This window comes from Salmo trutta, chromosome 16, assembly GCF_901001165.1.
Source record: "Salmo trutta chromosome 16, fSalTru1.1, whole genome shotgun sequence".
NCBI lineage: Eukaryota > Metazoa > Chordata > Actinopteri > Salmoniformes > Salmonidae > Salmo > Salmo trutta.
Window position 1 is genome coordinate 46,475,042 of NC_042972.1, and position 23,201 is coordinate 46,498,242.

The following is a 23,201-nucleotide window of genomic DNA, read 5'->3' on the forward strand; positions in this document are numbered from 1 at the left end:
TTTTCCCCTCCCCACTCAGAGCACTCCCAGACAGTCCTAGCAAAATTCTTACATGAGAAATTGCTCTTTGATAAAAAAAAGCAATTTTTGTTTCTTTTTGACCATTTTAATTAAAAATCACAGTAAGGTACTTAATTGTTACCCAGAAATGATTTGATATAAAACAGCTGCATTGGAACTTTAAAAAGAGTCATTATATTATTGTCCTGAGCTCTAAATTCAATTTTTAGTAAAAAAAGCATTGTACTTTCTTTACGGTAAAACCCAATGAACTAATTACACTGGCTGAATGGAGACAATTTAATTTAAGTGCTTGATTAAATGGATCTGGATTTAAATCCTCTTTTACTGAATCAGTTACTGGAGATTTGTTATTTTTAGTTATAACAATGTTTCTCATGGCATAATAGCAACCATTTTAGAGAGTAAAACAAACTGAGGATATAGTTCAAAATGTATGTTTTAATTCAAATGCATTTCAATTATACAAATAACTAAGAACCAGCTTAATATTTGATTGTTTACTATATATTACATGCTTCTTAAAATACAAAAAAGCTCTAAAAACAGACAGAACCGTACAATCTATTTACATTATCAACAGGTACATACAAATTCCTTCTTGAGAGGAATGGAGAGCACCAGTCCATTCCAGCATAGGATGCAGTAAGCATAAAACAAAAGGATTTTGTATCGACAAAATGAAGCCCTGTAATAGACTTAGAATTAACATCACAGTCATTGATAAAGTGTTAACATGGTCTTTGAAGGTATAAAAGCCGACACGGTTGAGTCTAGACTTTAATGGTTAGACTGTGAAGCGTTTGGAAGTAAAGATGATAAAATTGCTGAGAATGAGAGAGGTCCAAAAATACTTGTAAATGGCTGGTGCAAAAAGACTGACCAACAAAGAATAGCAAAGTGCTGTACATAGCTACAAACAATGCTACCATAGAATGGGCTCTGGAAACTGGTAGACTGGAGAATGTTTCAGCAGGTCGCCATTGGTATGCATCCTTACACTCAAAATCCAATTTCCATCCTTAATTTCAACACGTCATTGTTTGAAAGATCCTTCATTGTAATGGTGAGCATACAGCTTCCCCATGTATTGGACACACAGGACAAGTCATGTTCATTGTCCTCCATCCTCCTACTGTCATCCCCAGCCCCTCAGACTAATCCAACCAGCCACAGCACCAAGTGCAACTCCGTGCGCAACACAAGTGCCAACACACACACAAAATCTAGCAATCTAGAACATTCAGACCAGGTGACCGTGTTGTAATTCTGCTTTCAGAGACTATGACTGTATGCTGGTAGACCCACTTTGGCAATTCTGTGTAGGAGAACTCAAATCAGCTGTACATCAACTTTAGGTCCTTCCCTGTGTGAATTCCATAGTGTTATTTGATTCTTTGGGTCCCTTCTTCCATCCAGAAAAACAGCTAAGTGCAGTCCAAGGCACATGAAAGTGTCACAAAGTGGAAGTTGAGACAGTTCATGATGGGTCTGACCGCTAGACTATAGTTCCAGGTTTGGAGGAGCCCTCGTGCCAGTAAAGTCGCTGGTCGTCTGGATCCAAGCTGCAGTTTGTTTGGCTGTCGATGAATGGATCGGTTTGGCTGTCGATGAATGGATCGGTTTGGCTGTCGATGAATGGATCTGTTTGGCTGTCGATGAATGGATCTGTTTGGCTGTCGATATATGGATCTGTTTGGCTGTCGATATATGGATCTGTTTGGCTGTCGATATATGGATCTGTTTGGCTGTCGATATATGGATCTGTTTGGCTGTCGATATATGGATCTGTTTGGCTGTCGGTATACGTTTTGGTTTGGCTGTCGATGAATGCGTCGGTTTGGCTGTCGATGAATGGATCGGTTTGGTTCACATCTACATAGGATCTGCAACACATACAGGATACAAACAGGTTAGGCTAAAAATGCTGGTAACACAATCCAAGCAAATAGACATTTCTCACTGGTGGAAAGTTATTTGAATAATTTAACCCTGGGATGTTGATTGGTAGGGATACAGTGCTAGAAAAATTAAAATGGACAATTCTATGCTGGTTTGAAAATGCCAAAATGTGTTTGTGTGTTTGACCCAGGATTAAACTTTTCTCACACCTAAAAACCAAGCAGATGCACAGAACAACAAGCATGAAACACACAGCATTCAGATATCCAACAGGCAGGGTCACATTTTCGTCCACATATACCACCACTTCCAGAGCTGCTGCCCCACCACCGCCACCAACAGTGGACACCACCATGAGTAAAGAGTAGAAGAACTGCCACGTACAAAATGAGTCCCCACCAACACCATAGCATCTTTGTGGGTAGTTTGTTTTTTCTCTCACCCTTTCTTTAGTGCGGTGCCTTTGATTAGGCGGTTTCATTTCGCTGGTCAGAACTCAGTACCATGATAGGCACCAGCGTCATACATCTCTAATGACCCTGGAGCCCATGCTGGCCCCGGCTCCAGTCTACCACAGCGCCTCCACTCATACTCTGCTGGGGGACATCTGTGCACGAGAGGGTCAAGGGTGAGTGATAGCAATAATGGAGAGGGAGGAGGCAGCTTAAGTGGTGTATGTATGCCTTTGCACACCCCATAACAGAAATGTGACCGCTGGATGACAATTGGAACTAGTATGGCAGCTGAAAGAGATGGCAGGCGTAAACAACAATCCTAAAAGCCATGCAGTTACCAAAGAGCGAGAGACAGAGAGAGAAAGAGAGAGAGCGAGAGAGACGGCTCAAACAAACAGCTTTGATACTCATTGAAAAAGAGAAGTCCAAGGTGCAGACCAGGACGTTTTTAGCCCACTTAAAAAATAAAAACAAGCAAGCAATGAAGTCACGCTGAGGACAGACTGATAAGCAAAACCACAGACAGGCCTGGTAGCTGGTTACTTACTACTATCATGGGCTACACTTAGCAAAGGAGACTTTACTAAGTATCTGGCTTCTGGAGCTGTGGGGCTGCTGCATGGGAACTAGAGCCCTGGCCTACCAGCCCTGTGCCCAGCCGGAGCCCACAGCGAGGGGAGGAGGAAAAGAAGGGGGAGGGGAGGAGGGAGGAAGCAGAGGAAGAGCTGGCAGGGACAAAGCCACAGCATCTCTGGCCATCAGGGCTGTACCAGGAACCCTTAGAGTGCTGGGAGGAGGAGGAAGAGGAGCCGCATCTATGAAGAGAGCGGTCCAGTGGACAGTTAAAGCAGGAGAGGAACCACCATTCGTAATCCCAGTAAGAGGAAGAGCTGACCATTGGCTGCACAGACAGACGCTATATGCTATAATCCAATCCAAGCAGTCATGCTAATTGGCTTGTGACTGAGGGAGCACCAACTATCAAAGGGTATTGTAAACGTCTGGGACATATCATGGTCAGTAAGGGAGCCTAATGTCGGCCACACGGGCCACAATGGTGGGTGACTGATAAACCAAATAGCAATTTAATATTTTCCAGCAAGCATCCATTCACCATAATGACACAGTATTGATTCTTAGGGCCATGGTTAAGTAGGATCAGGGAGATCTAATTACGTAAGAAGCTGAAATGGGGCCAGGAGCTCACCTGCTGTAGGCGGGGTGGTGAGCTGTGCCGTAATGTGCTGTGCCATAGGAGGGGTAATGCTGCTGCACTGGCAGGGGCACGTCGTACTCTACCATACCGCCACCCAGGTGACCGGGCCGGCCTCCTGCTGTAGAGGACTGATGAGATGAGACTGGAACAGAAACAGGAAGAAAGTAAAGTTAGAACAGGGTGACATAGCTCTGAGATATAGACCGCTAACGAGTGACTGAATGTTAGCGTTTGTCGACATACTCGAACGCAGAGTTGGCGGAGGCGTGGGCGTTTTGCGCCGCTCATACAAGTGAAACCAAATAATTGCCTTTGACTAACAGACTGGATGCGAGTGATGTGAGAGGAGAGACGTTGGCATGCTGTCTGTACCTGAGGAGTAAGACATGGTCCTGCAGTAGGGAGCTGGCATGGTCTGGTAGCCCAGGCTCTGCTGGGAACCCCTCTGATTGTAGTCATAGGCCTGTGGCTGCTTGTGGCTTGCGTTGCGGTGATACCAGCCTCTCAGGTGCTCCTCCACCAGCGCCTTCTGGATGTTCCTGGTCACGTGTTCCGTCCTGGGCGGAGCGTGGCGGTTCCTGGGCGGCCTCAGTGTGGCGTAGGGGTTCTGGGCCATACTGTCCGTCTCGTCGTCACCATAGCGACTGCTGTACGCATCATGTCCGTGATAGGCCGGCGCGGCGTTGTAGGAGGGGTGGACGTTGTAGTGACCCTCCAACTCGTTGTGGTACATGTAGACTCCGTTAGAGTAGGGCTCTGGCTCAGGGTAGCTGGGGTAGCCCGTCACGTAGTAGGCCGTGGTGGTGGGTCGCGGTGCCCGGGGGGGCTGGTATGTGTTGTAGCGGGCGTCAGTCTGTGCCAGGTTGGGCATGCTGCCCGAATTGGCATAGACGTTGCCCTTCCTGCCCCGCCGTCGGTCCCTGGGGCGGTGGGTATGGTTCCCGGGCGCCGTGTACTCCACGCTGGACTGGCTGGTGTAGGATGAGCCGTCGTCCAGGAACTCCGTGCTGTTGCTGCGGCGTGCCAAGACGGACGCGGGCGCCGGAGGCGCGGTCTCAACCAGGAACTGAGACTGGGACTCCAGACTGCCACTCCGCTGGCGGAAATGCTGAGGGCCATCCTCCGACCTGGAAATAAACACCATTAGAATAGGATCCTCGGTCCTTTTCATATAAAGTAAATATGGAAAACTATGTTGCATCGGGTTACAATACATTGTACAGAGAACAACACTCTAGACAGGAGGTTAGTCTAATTGGGGCTCATGGCTGGTGCTGAGACAGATGTTGTGGTGAACATCAAGAGGCAGCTGTGTATGCGAGGCGTGTATTGGGACATGGACGCCTGGCCTACCTGATCTGGGTGCTGCTGTAGGCGTTGCGGGTGAGGAGTGGAGTAGGAGGCATGCTGCTTGCGTCACGCGGCTGTCTAGAGGCAGGCTTGTAAGGGCTGATGTGGCTCGATAAGGCGTCCGCGTGATTGTAGTGGAACGGTTCCCGGACTTCGCCATCATTTAATCTGAAGCACATAAGAACAATGCTTTTTCACAGACTTGACTTTTTCAGGGTGAAACTTTTATCGTGGTAACACAACCTCTGCGTCTCTACTCAAAACAGAAAAAACGTGCCGCGTTTTCAGTCAAAACTTTCCCCTAGGTGACAGTTATTTTCATAGCCCATTGATCTTTCTCTTCATGGAACGGTAAACAAATAACATTACAAAAACGGTAGCTGTATGAAACCTACATGAACCACTGAATTCTGCTCTACTCTCCCAACAGCACATCATCCATGTAATTTGGTAAATGTCCACACAGTGAGTGAATACATTCAAATTCTGAACGTTTCCAGAGAAACTTTCCGGTCTTAGACTGCTTCCCCCCCCCCCCTCCTTGGGATTGTGGTCTGTTCCTTAGCAGGCAGAGACATGCTTACTGCCGTCTATTTTTAAACATGGAGCGCGTTTGGGCTGATAAGAGGAGATTGTGGGGGCAGTAGGAGAGAAGGAGGCGGCTGGTAGGAATGCAGGCGGCCCTCCCTAGTTCTCCTGTACAGGTTTATACTGGCTGCTGCTATGGTTCTCCGGGCCCCAAGAATAACTGAAACACAGAGACAGGATAACAAAGCAGGCCAGAGCCAGTAGAGCTGAAGCCACTAGCCAGGCTCGGGCCAAGTGTGCCTACCTGCTGTTGGTGCCGAGGTCCTGGAGCTGGTTGTGAGCCGAGGCCCGTCGATCAGACTGGTAGTGGAGACTGAGGGTGTCTGAGTGGTGGGGCCGGGGAGAGTACTGCACCGAGCGGGACCGTTGCCTTTGGTCTCCCAGATCCTCGTCTTAAACACAGGGGAAGGAACTGTCATTTTCATGTTCTGCTAAGAGCTATGGGGGATGATAGAGGTTTAGCTAATGTATGCATGCATGTATGATAATGATATATAATATATACTGCTCAAAAAAATAAAGGGAACACTTAAACAACACAATGTAACTCCAAGACAATCACACTTCTGTGAAATCAAACTGTCCACTTAGGAAGCAACACTGTTTGACAATACATTTCACATGCTGTTGTGCAAATGGAATAGACAACAGGTGGAAATTATAGGCAATTAGCAAGACACCCCCAATAAAGGAGTGGTTCTGTAGGTGGTGACCACAGACCACTTCTCAGTTCCTATGCTTCCTGGCTGATATTTTGGTCACTTTTGAATGCTGGCGGTGCTTTCACTCTAGTGGAAGCATGAAACGGAGTCTACAACCCACACAAGTGGCTCAGGTAGTGCAGCTCATCCAGGATGGCACATCAATGCGAGCTGTGGCAAGAAGGTTTGCTGTGTCTGTCAGCGTAGTGTCCAGAGCATGGAGGCGCTACCAGGAGACAGGCCAGTACATCAGGAGACGTGGAGGAGGCCTTAGGAGGGCAACAACCCAGCAGCAGGACCGCTACCTCCGCCTTTGTACAAGGAGGAGCAGGAGGAGCACTGCCAGAGCCCTGCAAAATGACCTCCAGCAGGCCACAAATGTGCATGTGTCTGCTCAAACGGTCAAACAGACTCCATGAGGGTGGTATGAGGGCCGACGTCCACAGGTGGGGGTTGTGCTTACAGCCCAACACCGTGCAGGATGTTTGGCATTTGCCAGAGAATACCAAGATTGGCAAATTCGCCACTGGCGCCCTGTGCTCTTCACAGATGAAAGCAGGTTCACACTGAGCACATGTGACAGACGTGACAGAGTCTGGAGACGCCGTGGAGAACGTTCTGCTGCCTGCAACATCCTCCAGCATGACCGGTTTGGCGGTGGGTGTCATGGTGTGGGGTGGCATTTCTTTGGGGGGCCGCACAGCCCTCCATGTGCTCGCCAGAGGTAGCCTGACTGCCATTAGGTACCGAGATGAGATCCCCATATGCTGGTGCGGTTGGCCCTGGGTTCCTCCTATTGCAAGACAATGCTAGACCTCATGTGGCTGGAGTGTGTCAGCAGTTCCTGCAAGAGGAAGGCATTGATGCTATGGACTGGCCCGCCCGTTCCCCAGACCTGAATCCAATTGAGCACATCTGGGACATCATGTCTCGCTCCATCCACCAACGCCACGTTGCACCACAGACTGTCCAGGAGTTGGCGGATGCTTTAGTCCAGGTCTGGGAGGAGATCCCTCAGGAGACCATCCGCCACCTCATCAGGAGCATGCCCAGGCGTTGTAGGGAGGTCATACAGGCACGTGGAGGCCACACACACACTACTGAGCCTCATTTTGACTTGTTTTAAGGACATTACATCAAAGTTGGATCAGCCTGTAGTGTGGTTTTCCACTTTCATTTTGAGTGTGACTCCAAATCCAGACCTCCATGGGTTGATAAATTGGATTTCCATTGATTATTTTTGTGTGATTTTGTTGTCAGCACATTCAACTATGTAAAGAAAAAAGTATTTAATAAGATTATTTCATTCATTCAGATCTAGGATGTGTTATTTTAGTGTTCCCTTTATTTTTTTGAGCAGTGTATAATATAACCTCCGCAGCACTCACCATCGTCCAGAGTAAGGCTGTCGGACAGGGAGCTGAGTTCGGCGGGGTTCACATCATCTGAGAAAAGGGGAGAGACTAAGGCTTTAGACGTGCTTGTTTTGGGCATTTCATTAGAAGCCATTAAATAAACAAATCCACATCTGATAAAAATCCATCGCCTGAAGTCTAGTTCCTTTCCGACTAATACAGACAAGGTGCTGCTGGCAGGAATTCTGATCTCTTTGACTCCTCTGTAAGCTACACTCAATATAAACCATGTTATCACTGTGACAGTTTGTGATGTCTGCCGGCTGATATGGCATGGTGTAGGCTACCTGCTATGATTATTGATGCTCTCTGGGTGGGCTTCTTGCCCGTCTTGACCCTGTATTCGTTGATCTCGTCCTCAATGTCATGCAGCTTCCTCATGGCGTCCAGGCAGTTCCTCCTCCTCTTCTTCTTCACTGTCTTACAGAGCTCAGCCTCGTTGGCCAGTTTCTTCGCCGCCTCCACGATCTTCTGCTGCAGGGCAAACCTGCTCTCCAGGTTCCTCAGGTGGGGATCCTGCTGGACAACACACAGTACAAACTGAATGTTACACGCAGACGTGCAGAAAGAAGTCTAAATATATGATTACAATATTTCACTACAATGTCAATCAAGCCTAAGATTTATTAGCAAAAATTGTTATGACAGCCAGCGCTCCCGTCCTGTGACTGCCACACTAACCGCGTCATAGGGGAAGAGGTCGTCCAGTTTGAAGGCTGTCCCCATGCGCCGACGGACCACGGGGGGCTTCTCACCCGAGACTAGAGGGTACTCTTTAGGCAGACTGCCTGTCAGCTCCTGGAGGAACAAAACAAAATCAGCTGGGAGATAATCTACTTGAAATCAAGAAAGACCTTGAGAATGCTAAAGATGCTTACAGCTTCACGCAGGCATATCTTCTTGAGCTCCTCCAGTTTCTGAGTTAGAGTATCCTGCAGATCCTTCCGTTTCTTCTTCAGGTCAGCAATCTTCTCCTTCTTCTGTTCCTCGCTCACCTCAGAGTCTGCTGATCCTGCAACAGGCAGGCATTAGATTTAGACCATGATGACCACTAATTTCATCTAATGTAATCCATCATTTGTCTTAAATGGGAGTCTATAAGACAGATATGTCCATCCAGCGTAGTTCATTGTTAGCTTATTGTCTACCTGCTGAGATGAGGGATCCGTTGCTGGCCATGATGAGCTGGTCTTTACTCTCTAAGCTGGACAGCTTACTGATCCTGGGCGCTCTGATCTCGGTCAGGTCCATGGTGATGTCATTCAAACTTCTGGCTGTGGCAACTTTGGACTGGAGAGAGAGACAAGGAGAGAAGATAAAGTCAGTATTTCATCTTAATGACTGTGCAGTGCGATGAGAGACCCGTTTGCATGCTTCAGTTTAGGCTGGGAGCAGAGCTCGGTCTCTCTGTCATTAATCAGCCTCAGCACTATTCCTGGATGAGCACTGGTAGAAGCCCCATCTGCTTCTGGAAGGCAAAAAAACAAAACATTGACTGCAGCCACACGCGCACTCATTCACCCCCTCGGAGCAAATCTCATCGCTCACACTCAACTTGGAAACGACAGCAATGCACAACAACCTACTAAAATATGCACAATCTAAACACACACATCCAAAAAGGCCCTTCAGTTGATTCATCAAATAAAACAGCAAAGCAACTCAGCATTACATCTAGAATCCCCATAGCTAAGCTTGGGCTAGTCGAACAATAGTACAACATACATAAGATACTGGGGCAGAGACATGTTAGCAACCGGGAGGAGTAAAAGGTAAAGACAAGCCAGATGTGCATGGTGGAGTGGAGAGATGGTGTGTGGAGATAGATCCGATAGCGTGGTGAGGGTGATGAGGCCTTGAGATAAGGCTAGGAACAGCATAGAGCCTCCAGATGCAGGGGGGAGTGAAGAGAAGACACTCACTTTGCTCTGCTTCCTGTCCAAATAGAACTGGTGCTGACTGATGGCCATCACCCAGATGGTCTTAATCAGAGAGTGGCTGGCATACCACGAGTGGATGACCGATCCGGTCTGCCCGAATGTACGCCTGGACACTGTCCTTCTGGGGATTAACGGGAGACAGACACACATTTTTTAAATCACTCATGTTACTGCTAGGAGTAATTTCATCTCTTTAATCCAGACCGGGAATACCTGGATCTCACGTGTAGATACACTTTTAATCACATGATATGATGGGTACCGATATCAGAATCATACACAAATCAGGGATTACAAAAACAATTCCTCGCATAAACTCACTCAACATCCAAATTAAATCTCATGACTGGTTCTGTAATTCAATACATTCATGGCGGAGAGATGGAGCAACATTAGGTCGGTTTTGCACCAGTGATTTTTAATTACAGCCAAGCTGGCTAGCAGCACCATATTAAACCTGTGATCAAGCACTGAGGCTAGAAGTGCTGCAATGTCCCGAGAACACAGACTGCAGCAGTCCTTTACAGCAGGAAGGAAGGCCTTCATTTGTGACTAACAGGTTGTTGTATTGGAGAGACAGCTCATTAACACTAGGCTCTGAAAAGGGCTATAGGCAGCAGACAGACAACTAAGGCTTCGGATACCAGTTGTAACATTTCCGAAAGGCTAGTATTGGAATATAAGGAGTGATTTCTGGGTCTAGTCCAGTAGGCACAAAGTGTTTTGAGGCGCTTCAGCAACCTGTCCAATAACATTTTCCAGTTCAAAACATTTTTTGCCATGTTGGGCCCAACAGAACATGACCCAGGATCGATCGATGTATCCAGTATCGGTTCTCTCACCTGTGAGGGTCGTTCACCTCAACTGCAAATTTCTTCTCACGGAAATACAAATTATCGAGCTGCTTCCACTGAAACAACTGCAGACAGAGAGAGAAAACAGGACACACAACTTAGTACATAGTATACGGGACCATGCCTAGTTTGAGTGAGTGCGGACCTACAAAGAGATGTGGTTTGATACATCGCTGCATGAAAACAAACATTTACATCCTTATTTCATTCCAAACTGCTTGAGGCGTCCAATGCGTGTACTATCGAAACAAAGAAAATGCCACAAGCATGGAAAAACACTCTAGCTTTGTCCCAGACACACCAGCCTTTCTCTCGGCCCTTCCTCGTTAAATTCCAGTGAACTTGCAACATTAACAGCAGCAGCAGCTGTGAACAGAGGACAGCCCCTCAGTCAGGTGGAAGGTCAATTTAGTTACTACTCAGTAATGAAGCCAGCGCAGAGAGCAAGACTTGCCTAGCCGAAAACTAAGCCTCTCATTTCATTCTGCCTGAAGGGAGAGCGCTGAAAAGAGGGCAAGAAGGAGTGCACTTTAGTCAGGGTGAAACATCTGCTTACTGTGAAAACAGGATTTCTTTAGAGAGTTGGAGCTCTCATGTTATGTGAGAAACAGAGAATCCACCACTAACACCAGAATCCGGGGGTGTAGATTTATGGCAGAGGGTCTTAATAAACATTCTCTACCAGGTACCGGCGAGCCAGACAGTCTGAGCTCTAAATAATAGAGCACGTTATCCTGGACTACAGAGGCATACGGGTAATATATCATACAGTCCTCAGCGAGAAATCGAAATCATCTCACGAGAAGCCCAGCCCATGACACTGTACTATGGAGCATACATCGCAGTGTACATTGGCTATTCTTTCACTCCTCTCTGATCTGAAAACTGCTCTTAGTACACTGAAGTAGCTTAGTACATTTTTTTTTAAATGATACCACAACAGCCACCAATTTATTTTTTTATTTTTTTTAAAACAGGTTCTACATGTTGCTAGTATACTGTCAGTCTGGTTTAAAATGGTGGATTACACAGCACGTTAACATACAGTTACTAACAGGTAACCCAAAAAAACAACTGAATATATCCTAAACTACCTAGTCAGGTAAATGGGAACAAAATGGAAGGCTTACCAAAGCAGGTTTTAGTGCTTATTAAATCCCTGGTGAATTATCAGGGTGCTGTTGAACCCTCTGGCTGTTTCCCACAGGGCTAGAGACTTCTTTGAACAATACGCTCTTGTCTGTTCTCAGGCAGCCAGAAAGGTGTTGGAAGAGTTTCAGCTGAGCAGGCTCCACCCCTCTCCCCCCCCACTTCCTCTGACATCACAGACACCTCACCCAGCTTGCACCTCTCGCTCTCTCAAATTCTCTCTGTGTTACTCACTCACTCGATCACTCACTTCCTCTTCAGTCAAACCTGATGAACAGGTTGTGTACAAGTGCACACCGAAAGGTATTCTACCTCATCTGAGAACTGACCGTTATCCACAGATCTTAGCATTAGCCTTCTAGTCATACCCGACCCTTAGCACCTTCATTACCCTCTGTGATGTCGTTGTGTGTTATTTATACACCTTGCCAAGCCCTGTTGTTTGGAGTGCCATCAACGCCAGCCTCCCATCGCTCCCCCAAGGCAAATATGTCAGGAATCTACTACTTTGGTCTAATCATTAATAGCAGGCCCCTCCCTCACCTCGCTGTGAAAACAGGACAGCGCTCGGTCAGTTCTTAGAACCGGGCCCTACCTGACAAGGAAGAATCTCTCATTACATCTCTAAAGCCAGTTACTTAAACCAGCAAACCAAACTACCACAAGGTAGTCTTCAAAGAAAAAAAATGTAACAAACTCTGCAACTGACAAAACAAATTCTGTAGCCAATAACATTTAGTATATTAGGTAGCAATGTTTCACAAGATAATAGTTCAGACTTCAATACTTTAGTGCCCCCCCCCCAAAAAAGCAAAGAGGCAGTAGTTTATGATTTACAGACTGTAAAGAGAAGCATCTCCAGAGATCCGGAGTAGTAAAGTCGTCCAGTTTCTCCATTGCTGCTCCAGACGATACTGCAAGCCTAGCCTAATCAATTAGATTCCTAGTCTCGCCTTGGATTGGGAGCATGGTAATTACTGAACAATGGGAACCAGCAGCCTCCATACTTCCCACAGGCTCATCCCATTGTGGGGGACACCCCTCTTCAATTCACAAACCCCCTGGCCACTTAATACTCAATTAATAGTAGAGCACATTCAGAAAAGACACATAAGTCATATTTACGTAACTAGGTCATTCGATAATTTCAACACACACATGTAATAGGTGCTCAAGTGTGGCCGATGGTAGTGACTGCCAAAACATGTAAAAAATGTGACACCTCAAACTCTGATTACAAGACCACACTGTCTAGACAGAGAACAGGTCCAAGACAGTGCTAACAGCCTTCAAACCACCACCAAAACACGAGGTGAAAATGGTGGAGACACACCGTTCAGTCATCTGGAGTACAGAACAGTAGTTCCCCCCATCTCAGTCTTATTTCAGTTGTTACACTTCTCATTAGAGGCTGAGCCCATGCCAAAATGCCTGTGGTCATAGATAGTCCCAGAACTTTCTGATCCAGACCCAACCCTGAACCCACAACAACCTCCCCAGACCACCCCCCCCAGTGTTTTGTGTCTTGACAGAGTCATTTCTGAGGATTAAAAAAAAAATGATTGTGTGTCAAAGGCCGTGACTCGCACCCCTATGCAGGATGCGTACGGCCACACCCTTCTCATACCATGTCACGCTGGCTGGTAACACGGAACATCTCCACCAGAAGCATGACGGGAGAGATTGCTACAGTCGACTAGACTCCACAAACACGCATTAAGGCGATGACTTTAACCCAATATATACTAGGGTGAAAGAAGTGTTAAAATCGAATGCCAGCTGTGGCAGTGGACCATACAAATCCATTCCATACAAGCCATTTTTAACACTCTTTTAAATATTTGAGCAGCCTTTTACTGTTCCAAGACCTAAATGTATGGTCTGTCACATGATCATTACCGAAATCATTTCATCCTTACTGAGCTGTGCTTACATTGGTTGATCATATATCTGGACCTGCAAGTGATTTAAAAAAAAAAAAAAAAAATTTAAATACAAAAAAAGTGTTAAATTACTTGCGGAGAAGGGTGAGATGGACTGAAACACATACAGAGAGAGGCAGGGAGTGAAAAAGAGCTCATGAATGATTCAAGCCTGTATGAATCAAGCTGGGCTCTAAAAGCTCTATACATCACGGATGCTTGCGCCTCGGACCATTTTAGAAATCACTTTTCATTTATAGTACAGCTTTTGTATAAAATGTGGTGCTCTAGCATACATATGATTCTCCTGTATGGTCTTCAGTCCTCTACCCATTCAAATGCAAACTTCCCTTCTTCCATAGTCGTGGTATGTCTAAACACGCAGTTCAATAGACAGACTATCAGAAGGTCATGTTGGCTACTATTGACATTTTGGGAGAATCTTTACTAGTCCTTTTAACCCCAGCAGGCATGGATAGAGTTGTGGTTCATCCCATTCATGACGTTGTGATGAAACTGACATCCATGAGGAGGATAATGAGAGGTTAAGCTACAGTAACTTCTTTCAGCGCATGTCACTGAACTCTGGGAAAACCTCAATTAAAAGCCTTTTCATCCCGATGCCCCAAGATTTCTCAGGGGACAAGTGGAGTGCAGAAGTGGGCTCCTCCTTCTGCAGCTCCCCCTCAGCCCCCTCCCAAGCCCCCTCCCAAGCCCCTCCCAGCCTCCCAAGCGTCTCTCAGCCCTCCTGCCAAGGTGATTGTGTTTTATTACTTGATCAATTGTTTGCTCTCCAAGAGACAAAACACACACAATGACAGGCAGCTTTGCATAATGAGCGCGGCATGCTGGGAGAAGGGCAGAGGGGGGCTGCGCTGAATACAAAGGCCGCCAGCCTCAACAGGACGCACTATCAATATTATACCAGATGACAGGCCCTTCTAGAACAGCGGCTAGAGTTGTGTACTTAACAAAAAAAAAAGCATGTACATATATATATTTTTTTAAAGTCCACCCTTTCACCAGGGGACTGCTGAGGAGGAGTTTTGGCATGAATGCCCCCTCCCTTTATGGTCAGTGGGTCTGGGTGGAGCATGGTTCTCTCTCCGAGCAGAGCGCCCCTCACAGAGACAGCCCAGGCTGGCTTGGTGCCAGCTCCTCCAGCCCCAGAGCCCTGCCTGCCTGCTCCCCATGGCGCGCCATAATTACACCTTCCACTGGGAGGGCCGCTGGGAAAGGAGCTGCGATACGCTGGGTTTAATAAGTGGGACATGACCATTAATGCCTTGGCATTCGCTGCAACAGGACATCCAGCTGTGTCAACAGGTATCCAACATGGAACAGGTAAGACACATACTAGTAATGAAGCTGGCTGAGGGAAACACACAAGACAAAACGTGCATAGAAAGTAACATAACAAACCCCTGGAAATAGAGTGGGTGTGACGTAGGGCTGGGAATGGCCAGGGACCTCACGACGCGGTATTATCACGACTCTTAGGTGCCGATACGATATGTATTGCGATTCTATATGGATTGTGATTCGATACTGTGATTTCACTGTAATTCGATGTTCCAAATACATTGCTCACCATATGTCTGCTGCAGAGGGACAAGAGAAAACAAGTTTTGATCAGTCATGGAAAGAAAAGTGCTGAAAATAAACTGGACTTTTGTTGCAGGTACAGCCAACTAGCGCAGAAATAATATTGCGCTATGTAATTATCGATTCCCCCCTGCATCACTAGTGAGCAGAGGATGTTTAGAGGGATAATGATAGAGGACAATCTTTATTTCAAAAGTAGCATTTTCTTTATTTAAAAAGGCCAAAACTGTAACTTTGTTTCATATTTGTAATCACAGTCATAGTTATTACCATTACACCCTAAATGAGGAATCTTATTTTTTTATTTTTTATTTATTTCACCTTTATTTAACCAGGTAGGCAAGTTGAGAACAAGTTCTCATTTACAATTGCGACCTGGCCAAGATAAAGCAAAGCAGTTCGACAACATACAACAACACAGAGTTACACATGGAGTAAACAACATACAGTCAATAATACAGTAGAAAAAAATAAGACTATATACAATGTGAGCAAATGATGTGAGATAAGGGAGGTAAAGGCAAAAAAATGCCATGGTGGCAAAGTAAATAAAGTATAGCAAGAAAAACACTGGAATGGTAGATTTGTAGTTTGAAGAAAGTTCAAAGTTCAAATCTAAATAATATGGTGCAAAGGAGCAAAATAAATAAAATAAATAAATACAGTAGGGGAAGAGGTAGTAGTTTGGGCTAAATTATAGATGGGCTATGTACAGGTGCAGTGATCTGTGAGCTGCTCTGACAGCTGGTGCTTAAAGCTAGTGAGGGAGATAAGCGTTTCCAGTTTCAGAGATTTTTGTAGTTCGTTCCAGTCATTGGCAGCAGAGAACTGGAAGGAGAGACGACCAAAGGAGGAGTTGGCTTTAGGGGTGACCAGAGAGATATACCTGCTGGAGCGCGTGCTACAGGTGGGTGCTGCTATGGTGACCAGTGAGCGGAGATAAGGGGGGACTTTACCTAGCAGGGTCTTGTAGATGACCTGGAGCCAATGTGTTTGGCGACGATTATGAAGTGAAGGCCAGCCAACGAGAGCATACAGGTCGCAGTGGTGGGTTGTATATGGGGCTTTGGTGACAAAACGGATGGCACTGTGATAGACTGCATCCAGCTTGTTGAGTAGGGTATTGGAGGCTATTTTGTAAATGACATCGCCGAAGTCGAGGATTGGTAGGATGGTCAGTTTTACGAGGGTATGTTTGGCAGCATGAGTGAAGGATGCTTTGTTGCGAAATAGGAAGCCAATTCTAGATTTCACTTTGGATTGGAGATGATTGATGTGAGTCTGGAAGGAGAGTTTACAGTCTAACCAGACACCTAGGTATTTGTAGTTGTCCACAAATTCTAAGTTAGAACCGTCCAGAGAAGTTATGCTGGATGGGCGGGCAGGTGCAGGCAGCGATCATCTTTCCCTTTCAAGACAATTTGATACGCATCTACATACATGGGCTCCGATACGTTTTAGTTGGAAACGATTCGGTGTGAATCGGTTTGATTAGAGGAACAATTCGGCGCGATATGATTCCAGGCACTAACATTTGTTGCATAAACACATTGATTTTCCATTCTAAATGAAAACCTGCTGCTGATGGAGCTCATGAGCTGGGCCTCTCTGAGCGCAATCTGTCTGAGCCAACAACAAAAGCGTGTGTGTAAATGATGTCTACGGCGTATGTAGGCACCTGAGCTGAGCCATAAGGGAATCTGGGCATCTACCACCCCATTATCAGTTAGAGAAGGAGGGAGACATATCCTTTTGAGCATGGAGAAGTTATTCATTACACTTTGGATGGTGTATCAATACACCCAATCACTACGAAGATACAGGCGTCCATCCTAACTCGGTTGCCGGAGAGCAAGAAAACCGCTCAGGGATTTCACCATGAGGCCAATGGTTACAGAGTTTAATGGCTGTGATAGGAGAAAACTGAGGATGGATAAACATTGTAGTTACTCCATAAAACTAACCTGATTTTTCACCTAGTCGGCTCGGGATTTGAACTAGCAACCTTCAGGTTACTGGCCCAACGCTCTAACCGCTAAGCTACCTGCCACACCCACGTTGATAACACAATTTTACCTCCCTTTCCTCCCTCTCTTTTTCCACTTTTCCATGACACTGGCCAAGAACAAGCTTTTTGTTGCCGTTATTTACAGTTTGGTGGCTTATTAACCAGAGGAGTGGGGGTGGGTGTTGAGTTGGAGCATAGGAATGACAAAAGGAACAAAAGCCACAGGACATACAAAGGGAGAACCAACCTACCTTCCGAGGTTTCAACTTGTCCTGTAAATCGTACTGTCCGATGCCTTTATAGCTGACTCCCAACCACCACGGTAGCCCCTGCTTGTCCTGTTGAGAAGGCAAGGCACACCACTCATTAAGAGCAGCTTCAGTGGTACAGTTTTAAACGAAGGGCCATTACTGTGGCAATTACCCCATTAGGCTAGCAGCACAAGGGAAGATCAAATACATTGAAGCAGCCCTAAAAATCCACAGCATGAGGGAGTCATTTTAACACCAGCGTTTGATGTGCTCAGACACCCTGCTTTAATGAGTGAGTTGGGAAGGGGCTGGGGCTCTGGGAGAGAGAGTTGCTGAGAGAAGGATCACTCAGTCATCAGTTAACTAAGCATGCGGCCGGAGCAAACACCCAGCTTAAGTCCCCAATCAGCCTCCAGAGGGAAAATGGCTGTATTTCTATGGGAAATAACTACTTCTTAGTAGGGTTGTCACAACACCAGTATCGTGATACTCAGAGGTATCGTGGCAAGGAAACCAAACCAAACACAGCGGACTGAATTTCTTGAGTAAAACAGCCTTAAGTTATCAGAATCACATGTTTTTTTCCAAAGCTATAGCACACAATATTTCCCATACAGTAGTTTTCTTAAAGGACCAAAGAGTTTAGCCTGCTTTGTGTTTTCCTTTTTCCCATGGAAAATCAGGTATTGTAGTATCACGATACTGGTATCGTGACAACTCTACTTCTTAATATCAAACAATGTTAGTCAGATGGGAACGCAAACATGAACACAACAGTACAGATGTTGGATGTCTTCTACTGTTTGATACAGGGTGCAGCTCTTACCTTTACTGGATAATAATGGACTCCATATGTAGGGAGGGACTCAACTAAGGCCAAATACCTTCAAAACAGAGGGAGACACATTAGCAGTAATTCAGGCAGTTACACTTCATCGATGTCTGTGAGCGGCCGTTGCACAGAGGTTAGAATGGGCTTTAAGCCCCAGTCATTTACCAGACTGTCATTTACAGTGGCAGAGCTATCGATTTCTGTACATGGCCTTGACAGAGAGAGGGACAGTCCACTGATCAACTCAAATCATACACCCCGGGTGTGAATGACCTCGCTAGGCTAATCTCTCCTAGGTAAAACAAAGAAGACCACTGCCACACACTACTGGCTGCCCACAGTTAAGAGCTAGCTGTCCCCTAATTAAATGACACATTCTGGTAGCGCAACAGCAATCCCCTTTAAACTACAACACCCGGGAGTAGCCTCTACAGAGGGGGCTGCAGAGGGAGTAGTGCTGATGAACGTGCTGGACTAGAAGTGCACAGCAGCTCATTTCCTCCATGTACTTGACCCAGATGAACATAAAAGGACAATTCATTACGTTACTTACTGCACAATGGCTTGCCCTCTGCTGAGGCCCTTCAGGTTCTCGTGGCACTCGATCACTCGGTCTTCACTGTAACAGAGAAATAAAAGCTGTAATGATTAATCCATCACCGACTGCAACATCCTCAAAACTGAGGGATGTGGTGAGACAGTCCTTCCCTGACACATTCTGCCTGTTCATGCAGACAATTCTGGCTGGCCTACGGACCTGGCTAGCCAATGGATCTCATCTCCCTCTCAGCTCCCACATCTCGTTCCCACTGCAATCATCCGCCTTAACAGCATGGATAGATTCAGAGGGGTTGGGTTAAATGCGGAAGAGACACATTTTGGTTGAATGCATTCAGTTGTGCAGCTGACTAAGTATCCTGTTTCCCTTTCCTTAACAGTATGGAGGGATTGCAGCGCGTGCACACTCTCGCACACAACCCTGTAATTCCAATCTGCCCATTGATCCAACTCCAGCTGCTGTTCATCGGTGAGCAGAGCTGCAGGCTCAGATGACCGCTGAGGCAGAAGAAGACACGGCAGCATGCACTCAGACACTGGCACAGAGACAGGGGAGCTCTAAAACAGTGGCTGGCCTGGACTGCTGCCTCCCTCCCTCTCCAGACCAGCTCCCATGAGGACATGAAGTCAGCACCTCCCTAGCTGTGCAGGGCGCACTCAGAGCAGAGCCACTGGCCAGCCAGTCTAATTAACAGAGCACTAATGAATACAGCCCATCTGAGATAAACAGGCTGCTGGTACCAGGCAGAAATCTGGGTGCACATCCACCCTCATCTGCATGGGAAAATAATTGCTTTGTGCATCCAGGTGTTAGCTACAATTAAAAACCCTTTGATGGGGATGTGGTGGGGGAGGGGTGGTATCGACAGGGCGGCGGTCTGGTATCTACGGGACTGTGTGTAATCCACTTGGATTAATTCCCCCTGTGCATTTGTGGTTAAAGTGCTTCTAATGTGGCACTGCTTACCAGTAAGACAGGGAGGGGTGCTCTCTCAGGACTCTGGTGGGTAGAACTGGTAGCTTATTCAGGTCCGATCTGGAGCTTTCAACACTGAAAACACACGGATTGTACAAATGATTAACAGAGTTCCTTCACAAGAACATCATTGTAACAGTTGTTTTGACTTTAAAAAAAAGGGCCATTTAATCTTCAATAGGAAAAAAAATGCTCATCCAGAAGCGGCACTCCTAGTGGCCAGGGAATTTAATGCAGGCAAACTTAAATCCATTTCAACTCATTTCTACCAGCATGTCACATGCAACCAGATAGAAGTAAAACCTCTAGACCACCTTTACTCCACACACAGAGACGTGCACAAAGCTCTTCCTCGCCCTCCATTTGGAAAACATATTTTTGGAGCACTTTTTAACCACTTTTTTTTCCCCCTCTCCAATTTCGTGATATCCAATTGGTAGTTAGTCTTGTTCCATCGCTGCAAATTCCGTACAGATTTGGGAGAGACAAAGGTCGGAAGAGGCAAAGGTTGAGAGCCATGCGTCCTCCGAAACACGACCCCACCAAGCCGCAGTGCTTCTTGACAAACTGCTTGCTTAACCCGGAAGCCAGCCGCACCAATGTGTCAGAAGAAACACCATACAGCTGGCGACCGAAGTCAGCATGCATGCGCCCGGCCGCCACAAGAAGTTGCTAGAGCGCGATGGGACAATGATACCACAGAGCCGACCAAACCCTCCCCTAACGCGGACAAAGCTGGGCCAATTGTGCGCTGCCTCATGAGTCTCCCAGTCGGGGCCGGCTGCGACAACTCGGGATCAAACCCGGATCTGTAGTGCCGCCTCTAGCACAGTGATGCAGTGCCTTAGACCGCTGCGCCACTCGGTTGAACCGTTTGAAAAATCTGACCATAATTCTATCCTGCTGATTCCTGCTTACAAGCAAAAACAAAAGCAGGAAGTGCCAGTGACTCCCTCAATAAGGAAGTGGTCAGATGACGCGGATGCTACAGGACTGTTTTGCTAGTACAGACTGGAATATGTTCCCGGGATTCATCCAATGGCATTGAGTATACCAATTCAGTCACCGGCTTCATCAATAAGTGCATCGGCAACATCGTCCCCACAGTGACCAAACATACATATCCCAACCAGAAGCCATGGATTACAGGCAACATCCTCACCGAGCTAAAGGCTAGAGCTGCCGCTTTCAAGGAGCGGGACGCTAATCCGGACGCGTATAAGAAATCGTGCTATGCCCTCAGATGAACCATCAAACAGGCAAAACGTCAATACAGGACTAAGATTGAATCCTACTACACTGGCTCTGAACCTTATCGGATGAGGCAAGGCTTGCAAACCATTTCAAACTACAAAGGGAAGCACAGCCGCGAGCTGCCAGTGACACGAGCCTACCAAACGGGCTAAATGGCTTTTATGCTTGCTTTGAGGCAAGCAACACTGAAGCATGCATGAGAGCACCAGCTGTTCCGGACGACTGTGTGATCACGCTCTCCGTAGCCGATGTGAGCAAGAACTTAAACAAGGCCGCAGGGCCAGACGGATTACAACGATGTGTACTCAGAGCATGCACAGACCAACTGGCAAGTGTCTTCACTGTCATTTTCAACCTCTCCTTGACCTGTAATACCTACATGTTTCAGGCAGATCACCATAGTCCCTGTAACCAAGAAAGCGAAGGTAACCTGCCTAAATGACTACCGCCCTGTAGCACTCACGTTGGTAGCCATGAAGTGCTTTGAAAGGCTGGTCATGGCTCACATCAACATCCCAGAAACCCTAGACCCACTTCGCATACCGCCCTAACAGATCACGCAATCTCAGATCGCACTCCACACTGCCCTTTCCCACCTGGACAAAAGGAACACCTGTGAGAATGCTGTTCATTGACTACAGTGCAGAGTTCAACACCATAGTACCCACTAAGCTCATCACTAAGCTAAAACACCTTCTGCAACTGGATCCTGGACTTCCTGACTGGCCACCCCCAGGTGGTAAGGGTTGGCAACATCTGCCACGCTGATCCTCAACACAATGGACCCTCAGGGGTGCGTGCTCAGCCCCATCCTGTACTCCCTGTTCACCCACGACTGCGTGGCCAAGCACAACTCCAACGCCATCATTAAATTTGCTGACAACACAACGGTGGTAGGCCTGATCACCGACAACGATGAAACAGCCTATAGGGAGGTGGTCAGAGACGTGACAGTGTGCCAGGACAACCTCTCCCTCAATGTGAGCATGACAAAAAGAGCTGATCGTGCACTACAGGAAAAGGAGGGCCGAACACGCCCCGATTCACATTGACGGGGCTGTAGTGGAGCGGGTCGAGAGTTAAGTTCCTTGGTGTCCACATCAACAAACTATCATGGTTCAAACACACCAAGAAAGTTGTGAAGAGGGCACAACAATGCCTTTCCCCCTCAGGAGACTGACAAGATTTGGCATGGGTCTTCAGATCCTCAAAAAGTTCTACAGCTGCACCAGAGAATATCCTGACAATCACTGCCTGGTATGGCAACTGCTTGGCATCCGACCGTAAGGTGCTACAGAGGGTAGTGCATACAGCCCAGTATATCACTGGGGCCAAGCTTCCTGCCATCAAGGACTTAGATATTAGGCGGTGTTAGAGGAAGGTACAAAAAAATGTCAAAGACTCTAGTCACCCAAGTCAAACAGTTCTCTATGCTACCGCACGGCAAGCGGTACCAGAGCGCCAAGTCTAGGTCAAAAAGGCTCCTTAACAGCTTCTACCGCCAAGCCATAAAACTGCTGAACAATTAATAAAATTGCCACCTGGACTATTTGCATTGACACCCCCCTCCCCCCTTTGTTTTTACACAGCTTCTACTCTCGGTTATCTATGCATAGTCACTTTACCCCTACTTACATGTACAAATTACCTCAACTAACCTGCACATTGACTCGGTACCGGTGCCAGTACCTCCTGTATATAGCCTCATTGTTATTAAGGGCTTGTAAGTAAGCATTTCACGTTAAGGTCAACACCTGTTGTATTCAGCGCATGTGAAAACTACAATTTTATGTGATTGTTTTAAGGTCAGGGAGCATTTTAAGGCTCCATAATAGCAACACTGCCAATTGGTCAAAATATATGTTATTATTACACAGTTTTTATACATATGTTATTACTGGTATTACAATGTCTAATTACTAGCCTAGATCTCTCAATGATGACTATCTCTGAGTTCAATAAACCCCCATATCCAATAACGACACCAGAACACAGATCATACGAAATATGAATATTCAATTATTGTATAGAGTTTGGTTGATGCGTTTGTGGTTTTACAGAACAGTTCAATTCAAGGCTTACAGCATGAAAGTGATAACTCATAACAAACGCAAAGGTGCAATGTCTGAACATTTTTCATATTTTTATCAGGCAGGCTATTAATGCTTCCAAAGTGCCTCAGTGGAAGCAGATAAGAGCCCTTT

The 23,201-nt window shown here is 46.5% G+C and overlaps 1 protein-coding gene across 5 annotated transcripts in view; it reads right to left on the reverse strand.

Moving 5' to 3' along the window:
• Positions 1-442: 442 nt before the first annotated feature.
• The window catches only part of LOC115150867 (FERM domain-containing protein 4B), a 66,331-nt gene continuing 43,572 nt past the window's right edge, over positions 443-23,201 (reverse strand). For 2 of the 5 annotated variants that reach the window (XM_029694624.1, XM_029694621.1), the window contains exons 8-23: positions 19,735-19,818; positions 18,763-18,828; positions 18,204-18,261; positions 17,378-17,464; positions 10,431-10,507; positions 9,571-9,709; positions 8,797-8,938; positions 8,527-8,660; positions 8,330-8,446; positions 7,936-8,167; positions 7,622-7,678; positions 5,777-5,924; positions 4,948-5,112; positions 3,967-4,721; positions 3,586-3,736; positions 443-1,907 (exon numbers count right to left, since the gene is read on the reverse strand). In XM_029694624.1, the coding sequence (XP_029550484.1) occupies positions 1,520-1,907; positions 3,586-3,736; positions 3,967-4,721; positions 4,948-5,112; positions 5,777-5,924; positions 7,622-7,678; positions 7,936-8,167; positions 8,330-8,446; positions 8,527-8,660; positions 8,797-8,938; positions 9,571-9,709; positions 10,431-10,507; positions 17,378-17,464; positions 18,204-18,261; positions 18,763-18,828; positions 19,735-19,818 (2,800 nt within the window). In that variant the 3' untranslated portion in view covers positions 443-1,519. Of the gene's footprint in view, positions 1,908-2,371; positions 2,531-3,585; positions 3,737-3,966; positions 4,722-4,947; positions 5,113-5,776; positions 5,925-7,621; positions 7,679-7,935; positions 8,168-8,329; positions 8,447-8,526; positions 8,661-8,796; positions 8,939-9,570; positions 9,710-10,430; positions 10,508-17,377; positions 17,465-18,203; positions 18,262-18,762; positions 18,829-19,734; positions 19,819-23,201 lie in introns of those variants that run through there. The other 3 variants (XM_029694623.1, XM_029694622.1, XM_029694626.1) reach the window with 3 other exon arrangements.